At 40.4% G+C, this 27,592-nt stretch overlaps 1 protein-coding gene across 15 annotated transcripts in view; it reads right to left on the reverse strand.

Moving 5' to 3' along the window:
• TAFA1 (TAFA chemokine like family member 1) overlaps positions 1-27,592 on the reverse strand; it is a 534,519-nt gene that overhangs the window by 271,355 nt on the left and 235,572 nt on the right. For 14 of the 15 annotated variants that reach the window (XM_055558389.1, XM_055558390.1, XM_055558388.1 and 11 more), the window contains exon 3: positions 19,140-19,280. In XM_055558389.1, the coding sequence (XP_055414364.1) occupies positions 19,140-19,280 (141 nt within the window). Of the gene's footprint in view, positions 1-19,135; positions 19,281-27,592 lie in introns of those variants that run through there. The other variant, XR_008706264.1, reaches the window with a different exon arrangement.

Genomic DNA, 27,592 nt, shown 5'->3' on the forward strand with positions numbered 1-27,592 from the left:
CTACAAATCTTAAATACAGACAGTGACTGTAATTATCAAGATAATGTCACTCATTTAAAATTACTGGACATAATTTTACATAATTTGTCATTTAAATATATTATTATATAAAACAATCTTATGAAATATGTGATATTCAGAAGGGACAGAGCAATGTTTACTTAAGCTTTTAGGGATTGCAAATGATGAAGGTAGGACTTGAACTCAGATTCATTTTAATTAAAAGAAGAGCAATGGGAGCATTGTATATTACATGTACATCAAAGACTATTTATATTTATGCAAATATTCTCAGAGAGATTTTTTCCAATGGTCAGCTCTTCATCTAATATTTGCAATCTCTTCCACTGTATTGCACTGTTACTGATAAGCTCAGATGAGAACTACATTTCCCAGGCTCGCTTCATTCAGGAAGGGTCGTGTGACTACTCTTGTCCAATGGCACATGAGTGGAAATTGTACGTGACAAGGACGGTGAGAGAGCAAAGAAATAAAGCAGACTTGAGAACTGTTTCTAAGAAATAACATTGGAAGTGGTCACTAGTGGGAAAAAAATGTATATTGGAGCCTTCTGAGTGTTTGAGGGAACTCTGCTCAGAGGTTAAAAAAACTAGCTGTTTGCACTTAAATCAACTCTTGGGCTCCCAAATTAGTATGAATAAGATGTATGCTGTAAATGCTACAGAGCCACAAGGAGGACACGTTGCCTGCCACTCCCTTCAGATGATGCCATGGAGGATGAAGGACAAGGACAAAGAGCCAGAAGGCAGAAGCAGGGCCATGGGGAGAGAGGGACCAGAAACCCTGCCACAGTCCCTAGGTAGTAGTCCCAACAATGCCCACTGAGCAGGACTTTATATTGTTAGAAAATGGCGTGACTGCTGTTTTTCCTTCTTTCTTTCCTCCTCTGAAAGAGAGTGTTTAAACTAATGCTGCACCTATATATTTAGTATGTGAGCTTGGGTGAAGCACAGATTATGCCTGTAATGGTTTTAGGAGGCCAGACTATAAGAGGAGTCGCATTTAGACCTGATGAAGAAACTACGCACAACCTGGAGACCCTCAACTTCAGGCAGTCTCTTTGGGTGACAGGAAGTTTATTTTGTGTATATGAGGATATAATGGGTGACTAGAGATAAGTATTGAAGCTGCCTTCCAGAGCTCCCGTCTTATTTTGGCTTGGAGCAAGGGATATAACTGGGAAGAGCCTGCCTTACTAGGGATTCTGTTTTCCAACTGTCTTACAACAGGGTAGGACCATTCACTAAGGCAATGTGAGTAGAAGTGAGGTGAGCCATTTCTGGGCCAGGCTGGCTAAGAAATCAGTGGGCCTTCTTCCCTGTCTGCCCTTGGTGTGGATGCCCCCAGCAGCCATACTAGCAGAGCCACAATATGGAAGGATGGAGACTTCTGAATCTCTACCTGGAGGAGAGCCCCCTGCTGTTCAGGTACACACAGATTAGTTGGGCTGTAGGTGAGAAGTAGAATGCTATCATATTAAGTACACAAAGCCAGCAGCTGGAGTTATAGAGGAGTATAAGATCAAATTACTGCCCCTCAACACTTGGCAGATGCTCAGTGGAGAGAAAGTCTTTAGGAAAGATTGTCTGTCACTATAGATTATAGTGCCTAGTGGATTCCTTCCATAGGCACTATAATCTATTTCTGGTTTCAGCCAGACTAGCTGAGTACTGATGCCTGCACTGGGCCATTTTGCACACACAACCTTCACAATTACTTTTATTGACTGGTGGGAGTCCCTCAGCCCACACGAGGAATGGCAGAGCATCCCATGAATTTAGTGATGTATGGGACAGGTCCCCTCCCTGCTTCCTTTCCTCTATAATTTATTCACTCAATATGTATTGGTGGCCACTACATGTCATACGTTCTACTAGGGTGCGTGGATGTGGATGCCGTTATTACAGTTTTACACAGTAGCCTCATTATTTAGATCTGGAGATGGTTTTCTCCAGCAGTATTCCAGAAAGAGCTATTTCTCTCTTCAGCAGTTGCCTGGATTAAGCTGGGGACCTTCTGAATCTTGTAACCCATCTTGTTTCCTTCTTTACATTGTCTGTTAGAAGGCTTTAAACCAATTTGCACCCCACTGCTGGCATATTTATAGGTCCTTATGGCCTACTCTCAGCATCTTCATGTCCCTTAAGGTCTCCTCTGAAGTCTCCTACCCGCATATTCCCTGCCTCCTGCCTTCTTTCACGTTTGTATTACATTTTATCTCTCCCTGCTCTGTTCGGTGCATCCATCTAAGTCACCTTTACTCGTTTTTAGAAATATTTATAAATGAAAAGGGAAAGGAGCAGAAATCATTCCCAGCACTATTTAGAGGTTCCTAATAAAGTGGGTTGTATCTGGACAACATAAATGGAGTTGACTATGTGAATGAGAGCCAAGGTATCAGGAAGACGAGCATTGGGGCACCAGGGATTATTAATGTCCGGTGACTCACTGTTCATTTTTGAAGCTCTATGTTGATTTGATCTCAACTCTTCAGAGACATCTGTTGGTTCCACATTTGTGTTAAATTCAAATCAGAGTCCAAGTTTTGGAGTAGACTCTGAGCAACCCTTGAATTTATTCTATTTTGTACATTGTATACCTCCTTGCCTCATATTTGGGGACAGTTATTAGATGATCCATTAATGAACACTTGTTCATATTCCAACATTAGCTTGGAACTCATGAAAGCAATTTGGCCCCAACTTGCCTTTCTAAATGGTTTTTTCTATTATTCTCTGAAAGAAAGTGAAAGTGAAGTCCCTTAGTCGTGTCTGACTCTTTGTAACCCCATGGACTGTAATCTACCAGGCTCCTCTGACCATGGGATTTTCCAGGCAAGAATGCTGGAGTGGGTTGCCATTTCCTTCTCCAGGGGATTGTCCTGACCCAAGGATTGAACCTGAGTCTCCTGCACTGCAGGCAGGTGTTTTAAGATCTGAGCCACCAGGGAAGCCCCCATTATTCTCTGAAGCACTAACCAAACTAATTGGTGTCCTTGGAATATGCCTTGTGATTTCCATCTCCCTGTCATTGTTTCTCCTATTACCTAGATCTGGTTTAAGAAAAATGTGCTGTGCTTAATTGTTCAGTCATGTCTGACTCTTTGTAACCCCATGGACTGTAGCCCTCCAGGTTCTTCTTTCCATGGGGATTCTCCAGGCAAAAATACCACAGTGGGTTGCCATGCCCTCCTCCAGGGGATCTTCCCAACCCAGGGATTGAACCCAGGTCTCCCACATTGCAGGTGGATTCTTTATCATCTGAGCCACGGGGGAAGCCCATGAATACTTGAGTGGGTAGCCTATCTCTTCTCCAGGGGATCATCCCAACCCAGGAATTGAACTGGGGTCTCCTTCATTGTAGGCAGATTCTTTACCAGCTTCCATTTATTGAGCACCTATCTGCCAGGAATTTGTAAATCACTTTGTTCATTAACTCATGTAATCCTTGCTGATCCTATCAGAGACATGCTATTAATTTTTCCCATTTTTACAGATGAGGAAACTAAGGACAGAGGGGTAAGAGTTAAATTTCCTTCGTATCTGTACATTTTATCTTTATCTTGCTGTGTTGGATATATCCATATAAAGCCACCTTTAATGTTTCATGGGATGCTTGCAAATAAAAAATATAAAGAGCAAAATAAGTATTTCTAGAAAGAGCTGGAATTCCAACTCACACTGCTTTCCTCCTCAGCCCATGCTCTGGGCTGTGACACCTTTGGTTTTCAAATCTGCTTACATTTTAGTGTCCTTGTGGAGCTTTCCAAGAACACAAATACTCAGGTCCCACCCTATCTTAATGAAATAAAAATACTTAAGGATGTGGTCAAGACGTTGGTGTTTTTAAGAACCTCTCTGATGACTGTAATGTGCAGCTGGGTGATTTCACAGTACCCTTTGATCCTCCTCGTGTGAAGTATCTCCTCTTCCCATGGTTAAGACATCATCCACCCAGTCTTTCTCACTTTTTATTTCTAAGTGGAATCAACTCTCCTCTTGCCATCGTGATCTTGATGCATTACCACAAGTTTTCCTGAAGAACCTTGGACTCTTGTCCTAGACCTTTTGAATATGCACAAGTCAGGGCTTTCCAGTCTGCCAGCTAATTAGATGCTCAGGTTTCCTTTGGGATGCATGTCCTCTTGCATAATCTTCACTCTGAGTTTTTTTTTTTTTTGCCAGCAAATTTGATGCACCTTTGCTGAGTGAGCATTGACTTAAATATCAGAATTGACTTGCATCTTTTTTGGCATTTCTTGGGTTTAATCTTTCTATTGCTTAGAAAGATAAGTTTAAGTACAATGAATAGGAGCTATGGTAGAAGCAATGTTTTTGATTCCTTTACTAGGTAGTGAAAAACTCTCAGGAAATTGAATTATGTCATTTATCAGCATAAAATTCTTTAGCACCAGACTCCACCACTTTTGGACAGAGTTCCAATGTCTCATCTTGATTACCAGGATGCTGCATGAGTTCATACTAGGGAACGCTCTGGTCTCACCTCTTCCAGACCTAATCCATGGTCTTCTCTCTCCAGGCACACTAAGCATCTTTCACTTCTCTGGATCCACAAGGCCCATTGTTGACTCCACACTTGTACATATACTGTTCCTCTGCCTTGAACATACTACTGTATCATCTTACCTGCTTAGTCAGGTCTCAGTTTGGATGTTAATTCTGCAGGGAAACCATCCAGAGCCCTTCCCTACCATGGGTTAATACCCTCACCTTGGCTCTCAGACTGCTCTGGGCTAAAACTTCTCATATAGTCTTGAAATCACCCATTTACTGTCATCTCCCCTAGATCTCATAATCATTAGGTCACTCTGTCTCTGATGCTCAGTATCAACGGTGTTTGTGGAATGAATCTTCGGTATGTGGGCATTTTCCTGGGCCATTTTCTCTATCATTTTTGGCTTACAAGGTAGAATTAGACATTTTTCTCTTGAAGGCTACAGATTCTGCAAGACGATATTGTCAAAAATGACAGGCTTTAGACAAACAGTATTAACTCTTAAAGACATACCAAAAATCAGTCAGTCAGCAGGCTGCAAGATCATGTGTAACATTTATCCATCTGAATAATTGAGTGCACTGAAAAACTCTGCCTTTGATCAAAATTTCTATGTAAATTTTCTCTTTACATATATTTTGTCTCCACCTGGAACAGTAGGAATAATCAGTGATGGAATATACCTCTACTTGAGGTCTTCCTTTTAATTTGCATTAAAATGGAATAAAACTTCTCAGCATACAAACACAAGGAGAAGGATAAGTAAAGTCAAGCTCCTTAATGTCCATTAATTCAGCAATTTGAAGTGCAGGATAAGATGAGGCTCTATGGATGAATCTGTTAACAGGGATAATCATCACAGTACCCATCTCGTGCTGTTGTAAAGTTCTAACATGAAAATGCTGGAAAAGTTCTCAGCAGGGTACCTAACACATGGTGCTCTCCAACTTCCAGTTCCTGCAGTCATTATTATCCTTTATCTATAAGGGCTCTTAGTACAGTGGAGAATTTTTATAGTGTGCTTGTGGCTTTATTATACTGCTTTTCAACTCTTATGTGCTTGAGGATTTTGAAGGGAGCAGGACTCAGTAAAGTAAGAAACAATTTTCTCATTATTTCCCTCTTCACAAAATAGACTTATATAATCTGAATCCATCTGAATTTTTACACACTACCTCAGATTTCAGGAATGGGTTTGTCAGGCATCCATTGGGTATATGTGTTAGGGAAGTTTTCTTTTCCTTTTTTGCTACATAGATCAGGGCATTATACATTTGTAATGAAATGAACTAGAGTCAAAGAACATATAAGTTAATCAGGAAGAAAATAAACTAACATGAGCCTGTAGTTAGTTGCCATGTTTAAATATACCTCAAATTATCAGCCCTTTACCCTGATGCCCTGTCTGATATAATGAACCAGCTGCTGCTGCTAAGTCGTTTCAGTCACATCCGACTCTGTGCAACCCCATAGACGGCAGCCCACCAGGCTCCCCCGTCCCTGCGATTCTTCAGGCAAGAACATTGGAGTGGGTTGCCATTTCCTTCTCCAATGCATGAAAGTGAAAAGTGAAAGTGAAGTCGCTCAGTCGTGTCCAACTCTTCACGACCCCATGGACTACAGTCTACCAGGCTCCTCCGCCCATGGGATTTTCCAGGTAAGAGTACTGGAGTGGGTTGCCATTGCCTTCTCGCATAATGAACCTAGTAGTTACAATATTTTCTAAAGTCAGACAGTAGAATTGAAAAGCAGTGACTTGCAATTTCTATCAGAAAGTTTTGCTTGTTTGATTTGGAGGTGGTTGTGAGTATTCTTTGTAGCGGTGTGACTGGCTCAGCATAGCGAGACTGAGACATTCAGGTGACAGCAACCATGTGGATAACAGTGTGTGTGGAAGATGGGGATATCAAAAAGGCAATTTGATTTGCTTAGATTTGGCATTGTCTCAAGTGTCAGTAGGGAGTTTTTAAAATCTGTTGTCAGGCACTACATAGGCAGATTTCTGTCTAAGTAGAGGACTCTCAGTGCTGTTTCCTCACTCACCAAGTTCCAAGTTGACTTATCATTCAATTTCCCCCAGCAGATTCCTGCACTGCTGCCTTCCCTAAACATTTGAAGAGCACATCTCAGTTTCAAGAACTATACTCAGAACTGGAGACGCTCAGCTCAATTACAACACTATTGTCTGACCCCTGCCTATGTTTTCAGCCTCTTCTGGCATACGATCTCATTATTGTTTGAGAAAACCACAATGATTTCCTCAAGTTGTTGATCAAAATCCAAGGCTTTTGCCCAGCTGTTCTCTTTACCCAAGAAGCTTAAGTCACAACTCAGACCTCTTGTCACTTCTTCCCAGAAGTCTCAGTTTCCCAGCCTCCTTGAGACTCTTTGTTATTACATCCTCTCTGAATTCCTTTGCTCCAGAACATGCAGTTTCTACTTCAACAATCTGATGTATGATGAGAGTAAGATGTGTCGTCCCGGCTGGACTGTAGTTCCCATGAGAGTGAGGGACTAACTTTGTTCATCATTATGTGAACATGTGTTTGGCATAATTCCTGGCACATAGTCAATGCTCTGAAAAGAACTACTGAGTGAACAGATGACTGTCTTTAGACATAAGTCAATAGAAAATTATACTACATTATGGTAAATTCTGACAAATATTATCCAGGATATGTCAGGGATACAGAGAAGGGTATCTGTTCGATTTGGGTGCATAGGTTTGAGGAAAGGCCTCGGGAGCTGGTGCTGTAACTTGGTTGATGAACTTGGAGTGGGATGGGGTAGAGGGAGAAGTGCTTAGGGCACATTTTTGTCAGAGGGATTAATCAGGGTCAAGAGAAAACTTTATACTGTATTAAAATTAGGAGATGATGAGAAAATGATGGATTTGAAAGGTATGTGATGGGAATGATGAGTGTGTATGTTGAAGATGCCTTTAGGAAGCTGTCATTCCCAAGGAAGGGAATACATGAAGTGCGAGGTACTCTGAACCTTTCCTACCTAGGTTTTCAGTGCTGGCTCCTACTCATCATTTCTAGCAGTTCTTCATTTGGGGTCTCAGATCTCCTGCTACCATGCTTAGAAGAAACGATTTAACTTCTCTAAGACACTTGGTTCTTCCTCTATAAAATGGGTTAATAATAGTACCTGTCTTATAAGGCTGCTGTTATGAGAAATACATAAAGTAAAACACAGGTCTAGCACCTATTAAGAGCTCAATAATTATAAGCTAGTACAATGATCAGTTTTAAATTCGTACTATAACTCGTGTCCCATATAGGTGATAAGAGCATTGCCAGCTGATATGGACTTAACCTCCCTTGTTTACAGGTAAGAGAATGAAGCAGATATCCAGAAAGAGCCCAGGAGGAAAGGTGACCATCATCTGTGAACACTGTGATGAGCCCATATGGACTCGCCTCAGTTTTAGCTGCCTTGAGGCCTCCTCCGTGCACTCTCTGCTCTCGGTACTCTATGCTAATCCCAGTATATAGTCACAATAACTTCCCTTTTCACTTGAGCCACTACTGAGAGGATTGCTGAGAACGGGTACCCAGCACAGAGCAACACTGCTATGTAAGCACCAAAGGGGAACATGAATGATCATTTCTGAGTCGCACTAGCATGCCATTCTATATCTGAAGGAATGTGACCTTCCCTTGAATGAGTGGCTAGTTAACCACCCAACCATTATACCAGCCTAAGTAATTACTGCTGACCTTGAATTTGAGTCCATTGAATTTTAAGGCTTCCCAGGTGACTCAGTGGTAAAGAATCCACCTGCCAATGGAGGAGTCGCAGGAGATGTGCATTCAATCCCTGAGTCAGAGAAGATCCTCTGGAGAAGGAAGTGGCAATGCAGTCTAGTGTTCTTGCCAGGATAATCCCATGAACAAAGAAGCCTGGTGGGCTATAGTCCATGAGGTCGCAAAGAGTCAGACACAATTGAGTGACTGAGCATGCATACCACTTAATTTTACCCTTAAATCTTTTAAATGAAGCAATAATGAGAATACTAAATACCATCGGGGCTTATAAGTAAAACTCGTGGCTTGGGGAAGGTGAGAATGTCCTATCAGTATCCTAGTTCAGTTGGAGATTTTGACTCCAACTGGTCTTGTGTGGTTGGTGTGTGGAACTTCATTTCTATGTCCACCACACCAGTTAAGGACCCTGATTGCTTTTTTCACTTCCTGGGAGCATACCTACGCAGAGTGGAAGACTAGAGAGGCAGGTGGTGATGACTCCTGTTGGACTATTTGTGTGCAATAGCTAGCTTCTATTCATGGGTGGTCTTCACTGGAAGGAAACCAGAAGGATGTGAAGAGTGTGTTGACCTACTACGTGTAGTAGTTTTTTTTGCTGGCAGCTGGAGAGATGGATCCACAGGCAGTGACACACGCCCCTGGCAGGAGTGGCATGTCTGTCTGTGCTCCCGTGGACCAGTTTTCCTATTCATGTGGTCCTTCTTTTCTCCCTCCCTGGGCTCATGGCATCCATATCAGTTTGAGGGCAAAAAATTCTCATCTTTCAATTTTCTACCAGAGTTTCTGAATGACTTTTGAACTTAATAAAGATCATTTGGGCATCTCTTCTCTGGTTGGTGTGTAATTCACATCTTGTTGTTTAAGCTGGGAGCAGGCCCTCAAAAACTTCAAAGAGCTTGATAGAATACAGTACTGATTTTTCAAACTACTATTCATCTGCATACATTTCTACATGGGCCTCAGAAGGGGACAGAGTTTTACCACTTTCCTAAATGAAGTTATCACAATCTTCCACATAGAAAGGGACCAGCATTTCAGTAGCTTCCAGTGCTGTTAGAGAAGGACAGGGCTATAGATTTTCCTAGAAGTGTGAAATAATTCACCAGGCTCACTCATTATTCATATGGACAGCACATTAATAACACAGGACCCTGAAATCTTACCTTATCTAGGCTGGAGCCAAGCTAGAGGGATGAGGACCTGACTCCATAGATTTAGAACAATACTTTTTCCCCTTTCTAAAAAAAAAAAAAAAAATTGATTAAAGGTGCTCTCATATCAGACAAGAACAGGTCTTTGAAAACACCTGAGCTCATTGTAGATAAATGGAAAGCAATGACTTTGGAGCTATGTTAGGGAAATTTTCTTATTGATGATTTTGGAATTCTGTGTAACCAAGTATATTCCATCTAGATAACTGACAACGATTTGGGATATGTTGCATCATAGTTACACACATACACACGCACATGCACGCACATGTGCACCAACTTACACGCTCTGACAAATGTTTGTGCAGAGAGTTTTGTGTTTCTCAAGTGGCTACATAGATGGGCTTTACAATAGGATTTACTATATCTAGGTGCAAGTGTGGCAAATAGAAAGGGAAAAAGTGGAAGCTGGGACAGGTTTTATTTTTTGGGGCTCTAAATGCACTGAGGACAGTGACTGCAGCCATGGAATTAAAAGACACTTGCTCCTTGGAAGGAAAGCTATGACAAGCTTAGTGTATTAAAAAGCAGAGACATCACTTTGCCAACCAAAGTCTGTACAGTCAAAGCTACAGTTTTTCCAATAGTCATCTACGGATGTGATGGTTGGACTTAAAGAAGGTTGAGGGCCAAAGAACCAATACTCTCGAATTGTGGTGCTTGAGAAGAATCTTGAGAGTTCCTTGGACAGCAAGGAGATTAAACCAGTCAGTCCTAAAGGAAATCAACCTCAACTATTCATTGGAAGGACTGATCCTGAAGCTCCAATATTTTGGTACCTGATGGGAAGAGCTGACTCCTGGAAAAGACCCTGATGCTGGGAAAGATTGAAGGCAAAAAGAGAAAAGGTTGGCAGAGGATGAGATGGTTGGATTGCATCACCAGCTCAGCGCACAATGTTTTGAGCAAACTCCGGAAGACAGTGAGGGACAAGGAGGACTGGTGTGTTGCAGTCCACGGAGTCACAAAGAACTGGACATGACTTAGCAACTGAACAAAAACAAGAAATAGGCACTAAATATACTTTCATATTTAGTTTTCTCTCTGGAAAGGACATCAAAATCCTGAGATTTATTAGGTGATATCTAGATTCATGAACCCAATCCTGTTGAGGAAATGTGGTGAATTATATGTCTAAGAACTGTGGCTAAATAAAGTTAAGGCAAGGAGTTATAATGCCTGTGATTTGTATTATGTTCCCCAAACATCCAGTCTCATTAGAAACTTTCCTATTTATCTTACTCCTTTTCGGTGAACCAAATAAAGGAAAGTGGCTAACTAGTTGAGTTTGGAAGCTGTTTATCATTGAGTATAATTTATATGTAATTTTTCTCTCTTCCCTTAATACTGCATATTACTAAATCTTTCATCTCTGCATATAACTGACCACTGAAACATTACATTTCAGAGTTTAATTTACATTTCTTCTCTTGAGTGAGTTCAAGCATTTTTTCCATGTTTACTAGCTATTCTTTTACAGAAAAAGTGAAGTATTTAAGATATTTTTTATGTTAAAAATAAAAAGGTTAAGACCATTTTAATAATAATGTGATATCATTTTGATTTGTTGAGTTTCATGTGTATATCCATAAGCCTACATGTGCACAGATTATTATCTGTAAGAATGCACAGAAATATGGTAATGATGATTCCCTCTGGCAATTAAGATGTGAGAGGATTAGTGGAAAAAGGGAGGAGGAGGACTATTCTTATTTTGATCCTTTCTTTGCTGTTTTTGGATACATGTATTTCCATTTATGATGCTTCCCTGGTGGCTCAGTGGTAAAGAATCTGTGTGCCAATGCAGGAGATGTGGGTTCAATCCCTGACTTGGCAAGATCCCCTGGAGAAGGAAATGGCAATCCACTCCAGTATTCTTGCCTGGGAAATCTCATGGACAGAGGATCTTGGTGGGCTATAGTCCATGGGTTCAACAGAGTTGGACACAACTTAGCAACTAAACAATAGCACTTGAATTTACACGAGGTTAGTACTTTTATATGAAAGAGCAAATTTCTTCCAACAAGTGATATGCTTATTAGCTTTAGAATACTAGGAAAATGGCTCTGTGAGCCAGGAACCATACATTCCACTGTATTCAGGGATCAGGTAAGCAATATCAATGTGTCAGAGCCTGGTGTGTAAGAGGGAGTGGTGAATCCTGCGGGAACTGGAGTGTCCCATCAAAGAGCAAGCAAAGCCAATTTTCCCACTGCTCAGCCAAGGACCCAAGAACAGGTCTGACAGTAGTTTCTGCCAGTGGGCTCTCGGAGTTGGAACCTATGGCTTTAAACCAAAAAATGAAAAGTGACACCCACACTTAGAGGTATGGGATTATCTGAAAACTGAATACCCTTCTCTTTATCCTGACAAGGAACAAATCGAGAAACAGCACTTTTATTAGATGGTCTAAAAACTCTGTCAGTTCTTGTATGCCCTTCCTCTCATTGCTCTGACTAATGTAGACTTGAATTCCTTACCTACCTGGGCAGGAATAGGTGCCAAGGAGGGGAGCAAAAGAAAATGTACACAATTCAGAAATTATGCTTAGAAATGCAACAATTATACTAATGATGCTATAAAAGACCTTCTTCTAACAAGAACCATAAAATTTCCTTTCAGCAACAGCTTGTGAAGAAACCAGTTGAACTCAGACTTCTGTCTATTAAACAAGCCAAAGTCTGCTTTGAAAGAGCGAGAAAAACTTTAAACAGGGATTGTAATGAAGGGACCATAGACAGCTACTGTGTTTTAGTCCACCATAGCAATTCATTATTTGTTATGTGTGGATGTTGAGTAACAAATGGCAGAACCAAAATAGGTCATCTTGTCTGTCCCCTAAAATATTTAATATGTGTGAATAAAAATAAGGGCTTAAGCTGTTTCATACTGCATTTCCCTGGAAGTTCGCTAGATGCTTTCCAAACCTAAGTTGAGCCTGACATGTCACTGAAATGTGATAAACCACATTACTGCCAAGACCTGTTGTGCACTGCTTGGTCTTTGGAAAAGCCAGTCTTTGGCAAAACACTGAGTTATGGGCAAAGGAATTATCAGCTGGTCTTGGAATACCTAAAGCACTCTCCTGGAAACAAAAACAAAAACACAGTCTAAACAGTCTAACACCAACATGGTCCCAAGTCCATTTCATGGAACATTGGGTCTGCAGGATATAAACAAGTGTTACACAGGAGAGGGTTCTATGGTCAAATATGGTTAGGGAATACTGGCCTAAAGTTCTACAGGTTCCTGGTCTGCAGAGCTTCTCAGCCTTTAATACGCTATCATGTTTTAGAAGGCTAAGAAGGGGCTATAACATGCAGTATTTCTCATACGCATTTCATGGTATTCTACAAAAAACTGTTACTGAATTTCAAATTTACTTCAGTTCTCTGATCTATATATTCATGATGGGAATACAGTGGCATGTGGTCAAGAAAATTTTCTTATGTATTTTCCAAAGGAGCAATCTTCAGAAGCAAGTTTTAGAGACATTCTGGTCCTGGAATCTCAAATAATACAATTTGAAAAAAAATAAAGTTTCAGTCTACCAAATAACACTTTATTTTGTTAAAATTAGTTATATGCTGTGAGATAATACAAATAAGTTGTCTGGAAAAATGAATGAAGTAATTTCATGGACAGATGTTTTAACATTCCTTCTAGGCATCCATTGTCTTCTGTTTCTTTTATCCCTTCTTCCTTGGTTCCTCTTTCCAGGCCCCTCTGTTCTTTGTATGTCCCTCCAGTTCACTGACTGTGGGCCTCCTTTCCTGTAATTCTGTTTCTTTTCCTGGGTCTGAGTCTTTGTGTATCTTTCCTTTTGTCTCTTCTGCTCTTACCTTGGAAACTCGGTCGTGATAAGCCGGGAACAAAATGTAGTGATATATTTTGGAAGTTTCTCTTTAAGAAAACAGCCAGCAGTATGACGCCTTTTTCATCGTATTAACTGTACACTAATGGTCAAAAGCAAAATAATCTGGGGTTTCTGTATCTGAGAAAGTTAGAAAGTTTTATGATGTGAGGTGGTCTCTTCTTGCTGCTATCTCTGGCTGGTAATCCCAGCGTAAGAAGACAAGAATACCAGGTAAAATTTGCTAGCAATCAGTCACTGAAATGGTCATAAGTTACAAGGAATGAGAAAGGAAGGCCTATCAACTTATCATGGAGATTTTTCTTACTTATATTGACACTAAAACTTCACAGTGAATGAAAAGTCCTCACTAAGCAGTAGTTACAATGATTTTTTTTCCACGTATTTGTCTAAGTTAGAAACATAAATTACATGAAAATAAAATACAAAATAGAGACAACTGCATGACAATTTTCCCATCAAGCAGTCACTTTATTCCGCACCCCCCTCCCAAACAATGACACTTCAATCATTCTACAAAACTGAAGCCATTATTTACACAAATGCTTCTAATTGCTCAGTGACAATGACCTTAGGAAGGGTAATCAATCAACCATTTCGAAGACACAGAAAGCGAAGGGGAAAGTATTGCCCCAAATACTGAATGTTTCTGTAAGTATCTGTCATAGTTGCACTGTCTGTCTCTTCTCACTCAAACATTTTGGCATTCTGCAAGAAAGCCTTTGGAAGAGAACATGTGTGTGTTAGATTGTGGTTTGCCTATGCTTGCTAAACGGGGCCCTTGGAGTCAGATAGCCCAGGCAGACCTTCTGGCTCTGCCACTATGGATATAAGATTTTGAGCAAGTCACTCAATTTCTAAGCCTCAATTTCCTGTGAGTAAAACTGAAATAATCGAAGGTTACACCTTATGGGGCTGGGGTTAGAACTGAATAAACAGATTTTAAGGACTTGCAAAAGGGGAACATGGTAAGCCTTCAAGAAAATGTTAGCCACTCTTTTCATTACTATTATCATTATTCTTACTATTTATAGTCAATTATTTTTAAGACTTTGATACTCTTTTTATGCCACTATAGATCAATTAGAATAATAAAATACAACTTCACAGGCCTCCAAGAAATTAGTTTTTTTTGTTGTTTTCCATCATCTGCTTGGAAAAATTCTTCTCTTAAATAATTATGCTTCTTCCATCATCTTCTTATTTATTGTATTCTAAATTTAGTCTCTGGAAAATAATAGGAGATTATGGAAAGACTACATTTTTAGTTGATCTCAACCAAAGATCTTGAGCAAGGGGCCACTCCATTTATTCTGAGTTATAGAATAATTAATAAAAACACAACATGATGTGAATTCTAGTGTAACAAACTCTATTCTCTCAGAATAGTGCTAGGCACACATCCAATTGTATAATGCTTTCTAAAATATCTGCAAAAGACTACGCCAAAATTTAGGTTGTTGAGTGTATATTTTTGGTATTTTGGTATTATTAGGCAACAGAATATCACTTTTAAACTAAAAGTCCACTCCTTAAATATCTCTCCAAATATCATGTATTATACTTTTCAATGAGTTGCTAAGATTATACTGCTAAATGTAGGCCCTGTTTAAAACAATCTGGTCTCAGATTGTGAATCTTCAAACAATCCAATATAAGCATTTTGAAAAATCAAGCTGTGCCTCTGTTTTTGGAAACACTGCAAAAAAGGCAACTGACCTGCAATTTCAGAGGAAAGCAAATAACAGCAATTGGAACACTTACCCTGGGAAATGCACTATGTAGAACAAAATATGTTTAGGACAAAAGTGGTATCTGGATTGTCAACTGTTGTCATGGACAGAAACTCATTTCTATCCATTTTTAGGATGAGAAGGGAAATGCATGAAACATCATAAATATGCCAAAGTGGAAGAAAGTAAGATAAATGGTGGTACATCCTACCCTGAAATTTGTGTAGCTATTAACAATAATGTTTTTTAAAGAGTATATATTAAGTTGGAAAATGTTCATCATACTGAGTTGGCCAAAACGTTCATTTTCTTATGGAAAAACCCAAACGACTATTTTGGCCAACCCGATATATTAGCAGAAACAAGCTGTTGATCAAATAGTACTATAACATTTTAGTTCAATAAAATACCTACTTTGTGAGTTTCTTTCAATGGATTCAACCTCAAAGAAGGTATACTTATTTTCTTAGAAAGCAATAATATTATGGGTGATTTTAATGCATGGATGTGCTGTAGTTTTCAAAATTCTTATAATGAATATACATTTCAGAAGAAGACAGACCATCATTAATGATATCCAGTATAAACACTTAGAAGCAGTTCCAAGAAAATATAGTGGCCAAAAGGCCATTGTACTGAATTACTATGAAGCAAAACTTCAGAAAATAATGTCTGTTTCTAAGCATTACCCACACTTTATCAGTAAGACAGAAAACTGACACCATCATTTAAGGAGCACTTGAGGAGAACCAGACATTAGACAAAGCACATTATACACATGATTTCCTTAGTTCTCATCACAACCTCATGAAGCAGAAACAATCTTATTCTCATTTACAGATGAGGAAACAGGTTAGGAAGCAACATGACTGGCCTGAGATCATCCCATTAGCAACTGGTACAGCTGGGATTCCACTCGTGTCTAATTTCATAGTTTATGGTCTTAATAACTACACTGGAACTGTTCCTTTATATACCTACTTCCTATTCAATTTGCATGTAGTGATCCAGGCCTTAAAAGAGTTTTGATCAAAGTAACACAGACACTTTTTACTACACAGGCCAATGGATTCCAAGATTTTTGAGGAGTAGGATGCTTTGGAAATTAGAAACAATGAGTGTGAGGCTATAGAATATGCTGCATTTTATTGACTTTTGCTCAGAAGATAGACACTTAACAGCTCTCCTGCCTAAACCTACCACACTAAAGGGCTCTGAGTTTCCAAAGTCAGACAGACTTCTTCTGAGAAACAAAAGTTACCGATATGTAGCTTAGCTTCTCAGAGAAACTTAAGAGCCAAATGCCAGCTCCCCCTGTGTCGGCACAGACAGTGCGTTGCTCCCTGTGTTCTCCATTCAGATCCTGAAGGCAATTCTATTTCTAGGTAATCCATAATAAAAAAAAAAAAAGGAACTGGAAACAAAATGGAGATTTATAGTTAAAAGACTCACTGCTTTCTTTGGCAGAGAAGAGGAGAAATCATCATGGTTTTATAATGTATATTGGCTTTAGGGGCCAAGAATTTCCTCCTCTAAGAGGATGCAATGGCTTTTCTGGTCTAGCGGCCTGCTTTCCCTGCGGTGGAGGCGCCTTATGGTACTGACTGTGATCTAGAATAACTGAACAGTCATAGTGCAAGTGTCTCAGCCGCAGCCCCACTGACACTGGTGGCATGATAATCCTTTGCTGGGAGCTGTCCTGTGCATGGTAAGTTGGTGAGCAGCTTCCTTGGCTTGTACACACCAGATGCCGGTAGCACTCTTCTAGTTGTAACAGATACCTGCACCAAAATTGTCTCCAGACATTGTCAAATGGCTCCTGAGAACTGCCCTAATTGAGAACTACAGATCACAGTGCATTCCTAAATCTAACCTTTTCACATCTTCTAAAAAAAAAAAAAAGCTTGACCTTCCCATGGTACACAATGCCCCAAGAGCTTGTCCCTCTGGCTGTGGCTGATTGGACAAAGGATAACATGTGACCCAAGCCAGGTCAATCATATTTAGTCTTTTGGAGATGGCATTTAAGATATAGGAAGTGAAGTGAAGTGAAGTCGCTCAGTTGTGTCCAACTCTTTGAGACCCCATGGACTGTAGCCTACCAGGATCCTTCATCCATGAGATTTTCCAGGCAAGAGTATCGGAGTGGGTTGCCATTTCCTTCTCCAGGAGATCTCCCCAACCAAGGGATTGAACCTGGGTCTCCCACATTATAGGTAGACGCCTTACCATCTGAGCCACCAGGGAAGTCGATACAGGAAGTGAGTCAAATATACTTGTTGTATGCCATGATGCTAAGTGAGATCAGAGTTGGTACCACGGAAATTAAAAGCTTTATGCCAATCCCTAAGTTATGAGAGAGCAAAAGATAAAATCCTTGAAGGAACCAGTCTACACAGAGAAGAATGAGGGAAAGAAAGATCAAAACAAAGAAAACAAGATGGAGGCTGCCTAAATGGCTTTGAATCCCATGACATTTCCTGAATTTCCTATAACTGAATTCCCCAGGATTTCTCTGTTTTCTTAAAAAATAACTTTTGCCTTTCTTGGTCTAGTTTGTGCGTGAATGTTTTCTTTCTAACCACCTAATGGTTCATAATGAAAATACACAGCATGAGCCAATCTAGAAGGTATCTTTCTCCATCTATATCTAGAGGTAGGACCATGGACCCTAAGTCAAGAGGTTTAGGTTATAATTCCTGCTGTATGACCAGAGCAAGTGAGTCACTTCTCTGAGTCCTGATTTCCTTACTTAAGATTTTGAAGGTCAACTCACATCTGGTTCTAAAATGATGAAAGAGAAAGAGGGGGAGAGATATCTGTGATCCCTTTGAACTGTGGACTCTCTGTTTGACAGGCATATAAAATTGTTTACAGATGGTGGTCAAGACTAGGTATTAGAGTCAGTTAGTTTCATCTCAAGAGTTAGCAGAGTTACAGCTTACCAATCATGGGACCAATGGAACATTAATGAACCGTTCTAAGTCTCAGTTTCCTCCATGTTTAAAATGGCAGGGAAAGTGTATCTACCCTGGTGGAAAGTGTACCTAGCCTTCAGGTTTTCAAGCCATTTTTGTCCACTTCTGTGCTGGACAGAGAGGGTTGACTTATATAACCCACAGGATATTGTGGAAACAATAAAGGATAACTTCTGAGGCTCTATCATAAAAGAAAAGGGTCACACTGTGGCCTCTACATTGTTCTCCTGGGTCACTCTGCGGGAAGCCAGCCACTACGGTGTGAAGATACCTAGCTTCCTCTGGAAGGGTGCATGTGGAAGGGAACAGAGGCCACCTGCCAACAGCTCTGTGAAGGGCCATCTTAAAACCAGCGTCCAGCATCAGTCAAGTCCTCAGATCTTGGCTGCAACAGAAGGGACCCCAAGCCAGAATCACCCAGCAAAGCTGAATTCCTGACCTATGGAAATTGTGAGATGGTGCCTGCTGCTTAAAACTGCTAACTTTGGGGGGAATGTGAATTGTTATATAGCAAGACATAAGAAAGATGGTATTGTTAGGATGAGTAAATAAAATAATGCATGGGTTTTGGACAGGGTATAGCAAATGGTGAACTCTCAGGGCACATCTATCTGTTTTTGAATATATATGAAGCCCTAGAGCAGTGCCTGGGATAGAGTAAATGCTCATTAAATACAGATTGAATACCTGTCAGGTATTACCATCTTTACTACATTAATCATCATCATTATACATAAACTCGATCCAAAATCAATTCCAAAATGAGCTGGACCCTCAAACTCATAGATTTGAAAAAATTCCTTCACCTTATCTTTTCTAACATACATTCAAATACAGCTATTTGAAAAACCTAGAGCCAGAGAAACAAGAATTCAAACTCTATGCAAAGGGCTGGTATTTGTCTAACTTTGCAGCATTGTAGAGGCACCTTCTTTATTATCCTGAACCATATTTAGATGAAACAAAATATATATATTTTACACCATAACAACACAGATGAACCCATAGAGAGAGGAGTGAAACCAGCTACTTACCATCGACACAGGAAGGTCGGTTTCTTGTTGTTCCAGCCACTTTCCCAGGGAGACAGGAACACTTGACTGTTTGCGACCGCTCCTCAATGCGGTTTTTATTACAACATCTGTGCGCAGCAATCACTTCACACGTCCCTCCTTCTGGCAAGAGAGAAAGAAGCGGGATGCTGATTAGAGATAATTCAGTGGTCATTCAGGTATGTGCACGTGTGAGCGGAAGGGTTCGGAAAGTGAAAAATGTAAAGGGAAGGGTTTCCATAAAGTAGAGTTACTATGGGATTCTCTCCTACAACATGTATCTATACATGTATACAAGATTGCATACAAGGGATGTGTCATGTCATCTGGGAGAAGACAGGCATCAGGGCACAACATTTTAAATGCAACAAAGAGCAACAACAAAGAGCCCTCAAGAGGCAACACTTCTGGGCTGTATGTACGGAGAGGCAGTGGAGCAGTGAATGCCCGGAGATAACACACAATAAAGATGCTATGAGATTTAAATGCATTTGGAGAGCTCACCCCTGCATTATCTTTGCGTTTAGAATTCTCTGAGCTCCCACTAATGACAAGAAACTGACACTCCAGTGGTATAGAACCTGCAGTGGCAAGAAAACTGCCCTGAAATGAGCTTTCCCTCCTAGCACCCACTCACTCTCAAGGGAATTGAATAGAAAATCTAGTTGAAGAGTCATTTCCCCAATCCAGATCTCACCCAAAAGTGATAGAAAAAGAAAATCAGAATGTGCTTCAAATGGAATCTCAAATTACAGACCAAGGCATATGGCTTCACTTAATTATTACAGATCAGCCATGCTCTCTTCAGCATTTACTGGCAACCTAACGTATGCCACTCTCTGCTAGGTTCTTAACAGGTGCTCTGCTGGGTCTAAGGGCCAGTGAAATTTAAGTGGATCTTTTCAGCCGGAAGGATACCAGCTAAGCCAGTTCTCCAGGGACATAAGAGGTACTCTAGGTGATCAGAAACTTGGGATTTATTTCACCAACGTTAAGTTTTGCATTCAGGAAGAATGTTTTTCATTTGTCCATAACACTTAGAATCCTAGGCATTTAGGACTCTGTTGGCAGTAATTCGTCAAGCATTTGTTAAGCAACCACTGTCTACAGGTTACTGTGTTCTAAACTATACAGGCTGTGTATCCAGCCTGTACATGGTGGGCACTTAAGAAACACTGAAACAAAGGAGCAGAGGGAGGGAAGACAGGAGGAAGGGAAGAATTTAAACACAATTCCATCCCGATCTGAAACAGTGTTACTCAGGGGATCGCAATGCAGGGGCGGGGGATGGGATTGTTTTGCTATTCGCCCTCGCTGTCAATCAAACGTAGAAAAGTCGGAAGACATTTTTCATTGTCATTACAGGTCGAGGGTGAGAGCTAATGGCATCTAGTGGGTAGAAGCCAGGGATGCCCCTAAACATCCTACAGTACACAGAACAGACCCCACAACAAAGAATTATCTGACCCAAATGTCAATAGTGCCAAGAAACCCTGGTATAATACGACGGGAACAATCACAAGAATCTCTGACTGGATTTCCCTGGTGGTCCAGTCGTTAAGAATCTGCCTGCCAATGCGGGTATCATGGGTTCCATCTGTGGTCCTGGAAGATCCCACATGTCACGGAGCAACTAAGGTGAAGCACCAGAACTACTAATACTGAGCCTGAGCTCTAGAGTGCACAAGCCGCAGCCGCTGCCCCTGCACCGCGTGCCCAGAGCCGGGGCTCCGCCACGAGAGAGGCCATGGCAGTGAGAAGCCCACACCCTGCAATGAAGAGTAGTCCCTGCTCACCGCCAGCAGAAAAAGCCCACATAGTAACGGACAGCCAAAAACAACCAAACAAAAAATCTCTGACTTAAGCAGATGAACTGTGTCTTCCTCAATAGGATGAAAGAGTTTCGGCTTTCAAACAAACCTGTTCTAGCCTGAATCTCAGCTCTGTCATTGTTGAAGTCCCTCAGTTTTGTTATCTATAAAGTACAAATATCTGTAAAGTACAAATAAAAATAACCTTGCGTCACGAGTTATGTAAGTATTAACCAAGGTAACACACGTTAGCGCTGAGCCTGACACATAGTTGAGTTCATATATGGTGCCTATGTTGGGAATGTCCAATCACACTGATGTTATATTTCTTTGGGGATGCTTCCCTCCTTTCTGCCTCAGGAAAGTTCAAACAGGTTTTCTCCCAGAATACTCTTTCCTGTCTTCCCATTCCTCCATCCACCACTCACACGCCAAATGCATAGACTGATTACAAAGGTCAGATCCTTAGAGACATTCCCTAATCACCATTTTTCATTCTCTTAGAACTGTACACATATGCTTGCACGACTGTAACCACAAAACCGTAAGCTTGGTCAGAGTCAAGGTTGTTGCTTGTCTCTCCACAGCACTATAGTCAATAACTGGTGTGGGTAATCCATAACTATTGGTTGAATGAATGAAAGAATAAGTAAATTAATGAAAATCAACAGGATAAGTATCGAGTTCTTTGGACACAGATGGAAGGGGACACCCATTCCTTTTTAAAGAATTAGGAAGGCTACTGAAGTTGAGTTGAAAGGTAGGGCTTCAGCAGGGGACGATGACGGGGAAGCATTTTGCTAATGTGAGAGGTTGGAATATGATTTTAAAACAAATGTTTAATCTTAGGATGACATAGGACAGAAAATTTATGAAGATAGTATAGTGAGTTCCCATATATCCCACACTCTACTATATATTTCCTAGTTCTAGGCTCTTAATATTAACATCACATATTAGTATACTACACTTGTTACAATTAATGAACAAATACTGATACAGTGTTATTAGCTAAAGTCTAGGCTTCATTCCGATTTTTTTACCTTTTGCCTAATGTCTTTTTCTTTGCCAGGACACTTCCAGGATCCCACATTAATTTTAGTTATCTTATCTCTTTAGGTTCCTCTTGGTTATGACAGTTTCTCAGACATTCTTTCCTTTTTGAGAACCTGGACAGTTTTGAGCAGTGTTTTTTTTTTTGTTTGTTTGTTTTGTTTTTTATAAGATGTCCCTCAAATGAGATTTTTCTTATGGTTTTCTCATGATTAAACTGTTCTGTGTTTTTGGAGGAGGACCTCGGAGGTACAGTACCATTCTCATGACATCAAACCAAGAGTACATGTCATCAACATGACTCATTACTCTTGATGTTGACCTTGATCACATGGTTGATTCAGTACTTGTCAGATTTCTCTACCATAAAGTTACACTCCTTCTCCACTCGCTATGGTGTCCTCTTTGGAAAGATGTCACTGACTACAGCCCATCCTTAGAGAATACAGAGTTACTTATGCTCTGTCTCCATCTCTGTGGGGTTGCAGTATCCATTACAATTATTGGAAATCCTTCTACAAGGTACATAAGTCTGTTCTCTTCCATTTATTTAATTATTTATTATTTACATCAGCAAATTATTTATATTAATTGATTGATGAATTAATCATATCAGTATGGGTTCATGGTTCATTGTTATTTATTTATCCTTTGGGTTATAATCCAATACTATGCTATTTATTTTGTTGATCAAGATGGTCCAGATTTGGCCATTATGAACTTTTCTAGTTGATTTGCCTCCTTCTTCTTCTTCTTTTTAAAAGCACTTCCATTCTTTCTGGCCCTGTGTTATGATCCTGCCTCATCGTATATATTTCCTGCCCTAGTCCTAGAATTAGCCATATCTCTAAGGAGAGTCAAGGTATTTTAAATACCTGGGACAATATTTTAAATATTGGAACAGATGGAACTGAGGACTTGAAATAGGACTGAACAGAAGAGGACGTTCGTCTTCCAGGAGAGGCATTGGGGGTGATTCTGCATTGCAATGAGGTACAATGTGACTATGAAGCTAAGGAAAGATGTGACCTGGATACTGCTCTTGAGCGACACCATGTCTACTCTTTGACCCCATTCAGGAGGGGTCAGAGAGGGCAAAGAAGAAGAAACAAGAGGCTGCTGCAGAATTCTAAGCAGGAAGTAAGCAGGCTTGAACTTGGATGATGAGTAGAGTATTTCTGTCTCACCACCTGCCCATCACTGGATGACAGTTAATGAAAGAGCAGGGCTAGAGGCACAGTTCACTCTTTAACATCGACACTTGCAATCATGTTACTTTAGCTCATAATTGTAAGCAACAAGTGCCCCCAGTCAAGTCACTAATAACTAGTTTTATACTTCATGAAAATACCACTAATTCTAAAGTCACCGCTTAAGTTTAATGTAAGATTGGAGCAACATTTTTGATTGAAAATGGCACAAGGCATATGAAAGCTCTCGTTTCATTTAGAGCCAAGCTGGCAGGGTGACAGACAAGCCAGATCATCTGAATTACTGACCGAGTTTTATAATATGGACAAGGAGGTGGCCACTGGAGGCCCAGAGCCAGTTCTCACTGCCCTGTTGTGGCGATGACTAAGTCACTAAGTCATGTCTGACTCTTTGTGACCCCATGGACTGTAGCGCACCAAGCTCCTCTGTCCATGGGTATTTTCCAGGCAAGAGTACTGGAGTGGGTTGCCATTTCCTTCTCCAGGGGATCGTCCCAACCCAGGGGTCAAACCTGGGTCTCCTGCATTGCAGGCAGATTCTTTACCATCTGAGCCACCAGGGAAACACTGTTGTAGATGACTGAATTATGTTCCCTGTCAGCTCCGTGCTCACTACACTTTAGTGAGCTCTGATTTGGGTGCTGTCCTTGGCACTTTACCTACATTAACTGTGAACCTCCCAGGAACTATACAAGGCATTGTTCCCACTCAGCAGATGAAAGGGAGGTTGAATAACCTGCCCAGAGTCACACAAGTGTGCCCCAAGTCTGTTGTACTCCAAACTCACATGTTTTCTGCATCTTGTCACAGGACTTTCTTTGATGATGAAGAACTTCCAAAAGGAAGTTTGACACTTTGTTTAGAAGGGGTATTAGGGTTAGGCATTCAACCTACCCCTCCCATAACTGTGTCCTTGACCTCACTTACTCCACCCTTCTCTCCTTCCCTCTGCTCCAGGGCCACTGGTCCCTTTGCAGACTACTGGCTGAACGTGGCTGGAGTGATTCCTCTTGAGGGTTGCTCTGATTCAGAGAGGTGTTACTCTAAAGAGCAAACTGCCTCAACAAGTTGAACTCTGTAACACCTAGGACTCTCGTCCAGTGGATCTCTGGCTCACTCTCAACTCTTCCATATCTTTTTCAAATGTCAGTTTACCAGAGACACTTTTGACCACCCTATTGAAATCAACTGAGCAACTTCACTCATTGAAATCGTAATTCCCTTAGTCAGCACCCATGATTTCACTTTGCTCTGTGCCAGCCACTGCCCCACACCCAGCCACCAGGGTACTTGTAACTTACCAAATACAGTATATAATTTATTTATGTATTATACTTATTGTGTGTTTCTCAGTGGACTGCAATTTTCTCAAGGACAGGGATTCCTGATGTTTCCCATTAAACATTGTCTGTCACACTATTGTTAGGATTTCAAAAGTACTTTTGATGCATATTTCATTAAAACTGAAAAACTGTTCAAAGATAGAAATAGGACTATTGATGTTTGGCAAAACTAATACAGTGTTTGAGGTTTAAAAATAAAATAAAATTAAAAAAAAAGAAAAGAAAAGAAATAGGACTATTGTAATCTGTACTTGTTTGAGTTACGATGCAGACTTAAAGCAGCCAAATGACATAGCCATAAAAGAATCAGCAATGATAATAGTATTCCAGGTGTTAACCATTCACTGACTATTTACTATTAATACGTTACTGACATCATGGTAGATACTGTATAAAGCTTCAATTTATTACATAGTCAAAAAGCCCAATGAGGTCATGATGACCCTCATTTTTACAGAGGAGGCAAGAGTCATCAAGAGCAGCTTAAACACTTACCCACCTTTTACTTAGCAAGTACCTGTCAGCATCTGGACCAGAATTTAGATCCTCTGACCCCATATATGTATCCTTTCCCCAGTCCCACCCTGGCACATATGCTGCCTTTTCTCTGAAAAGGGACAGGGAATTGACAAGTGCTCCATTTTCATTAAAACCTTGTATATAAAGTCAATGACCCCAGACCACATCTTCCTTAGGCTAATGGATGATGGATTTGCACACTGGAAGCCTGGGGCAACTGGAGCAACTGGGTTGCTCTAAATAATGAGCTCATCTGATCTTGACAAGTTGAACTATGGCTTCAATGACACCTACTGCTCAGGTACACCAATGTGGAGACCAGAACCGGGTCTCAGAGAACCACAGGACCCTGACATTCAGAATGTCTGATGGGCCCTGCCATATATGCAGACCTGATTCCCAAGGTTTATGCTTGTGACTGACCTAGCCGCAGTCAATCAGAGAAATGTAATCTTTCAGTAGAAATTTAATCTTTCTTTAGAATACTAACTATGAAGCCCGGGTCCATAGGCTTGCAATTACAAAAAAAAAAAAAAGTTAGTTTTTTGGAAAAAGCTCAGATATGCAGTCCTTTGATTAGAATTTTTCAAGTTTTGCCTCATGAGACTTCACAGATTATCTGAGGGGGTTCAGTTACATCCACTAGAAGAAAGGAGAAAGCAACTCTTGATAATTTATTTTTAATATTCAGTATAGCACTTCAATGTTTTATTTAAATGTTTATTTTAACATTCAGTATAATCCTTCAAAGGGATTCCTTTGCTAAGGAAAAAGTGAAAACCACTGTACTCGGCTGATGAGCAGCTCGAAAGCTAATATCAAGTGACAAGTATTTGCTGGATGGATGGATGGATGATTGAACAAGATGAAACATGAATTACAGGTCTGTCGTGGATTACTGCACATTTAACAAGGAACTTACTGTTTCTGAGATGTTTAGATGTCTTTGGTACAGAATTGTATAGTAAGTTGGTAAGATACACTCCCCATTTTCAATTTCTATGTGTTTTATTATTATTATTATTTCTTGGCTGTCTCAGAAGCCCACATTTACTTTGATCCACCCAAGACACAGGGAGAGGCTGATCCAATTCTGTGAAAAGAAATAAAATTCTGGATTTCTATAATAACCATGTGGATAGAACTTTTCAAGACCCTCTGGAGTTGACTGTATTTTTCTTTACCTATTGGCCTCACTAGCCGGCTACTTCAAAAGAGAGACTTAAAATAAAAATATTCCCAGATTTGGTTCCTGTGAAAGGGAAGAGTTAAGTTTGTCATAACTCTTTCTGGGAACTAGAAAATTGTTCTTTTAAATCTGTTTTATCTGCATTTTAAGAATTACCTAGTGAACTGTCCTTTCAAACCCAACTAGCAAGGTTATTGCAAAATCATAATGATAATATTTGTCATGTAAATGCCTTTCAGTCTTTGGCACCAATACCTGATCATTCTAAATTTTATCTCAATCCAAGTCAAAATGATTTCGAGATGATCTATGGCCTCTCAAAGCAAAGTCATTTAAGTGCTCAGAAAACTGAGCTTTCCTTTCTTGCTTACAGATTACCTGGAAACTTGCTTTTCTGGATTTCACTCAGCATCTGTAGAACCAGCCAAGAAGACAGGTGAAGTAACCTTTTCACTACTGGCAGAGAATGTGTCATAATACAAGCCAGTATGGGATTTGTCTGTACTATTCAGATTTTCTAGTTTGTGGTTTGTATCATGGCTTTGTCTATAGAAAACATACCTAAGGTGAAATGCTGCTGCTAAGTCGCTTCAGTCGTGTCCAACTCTGTGAGACCCCATAGACAGCAGCCCACCAGGCTCCACCGACCCTGGGATTCTCCAGGCAAGAACACCAGAGTGGGTTGCCATTTCCTTCTCCAATACAGGAAAGTGAAAAGTGAAAGGGAAGTCGCTCAGTCGTGTCTGACTCTTTGCGACCCCATGGACTACAGCCTACCAGGCTCCTCCGTCCATGGGATTTTCCAGGCAAGAGTGCTGGAGTAGGGTGCCATTGCCTTCTCTGAAGGTGAAATATAAGAAATTAGCCTTCTACCCTAAATCTAATCTTAGAAGGGGGCCCTATTGTTCTTCCAGATTAGAAGGTAAATACAGTAATTACATGATGAATGCAGGCCAATCTGAAAAAGTTAGATGTATTAGATGGACATCAGTTTCTTAGTTTTCCCTCCAATATACATTTTTAAAACAGCGGCCTGCTTCCCACTCTTTTACCCCATGTTTCCCAGGAGGCGATGGGCAAGTCCCCTGCCGAGAAGCTCCCCAAGGCAGCTCTCCACTTTTTCTGTCCGGTCTTTCTTTTGGATTTGTCAGCATCTGGAGTGCATTATCGAAACCTATTTTTAACAGGAAGAGAAAGTTCCTAATAGCCCCAAAGGAAAAAAAAAAGACAGCATTTCAAGATTATTTCTGGCAGCCATAACTCTTTCTGAGATGGAAAAGTTTACAAAAATTTCTAAGCCCAATATGTT

The sequence above is a fragment of the Bubalus kerabau genome, chromosome 20, assembly GCF_029407905.1.
Source record: "Bubalus kerabau isolate K-KA32 ecotype Philippines breed swamp buffalo chromosome 20, PCC_UOA_SB_1v2, whole genome shotgun sequence".
Lineage (NCBI taxonomy): Eukaryota > Metazoa > Chordata > Mammalia > Artiodactyla > Bovidae > Bubalus > Bubalus kerabau.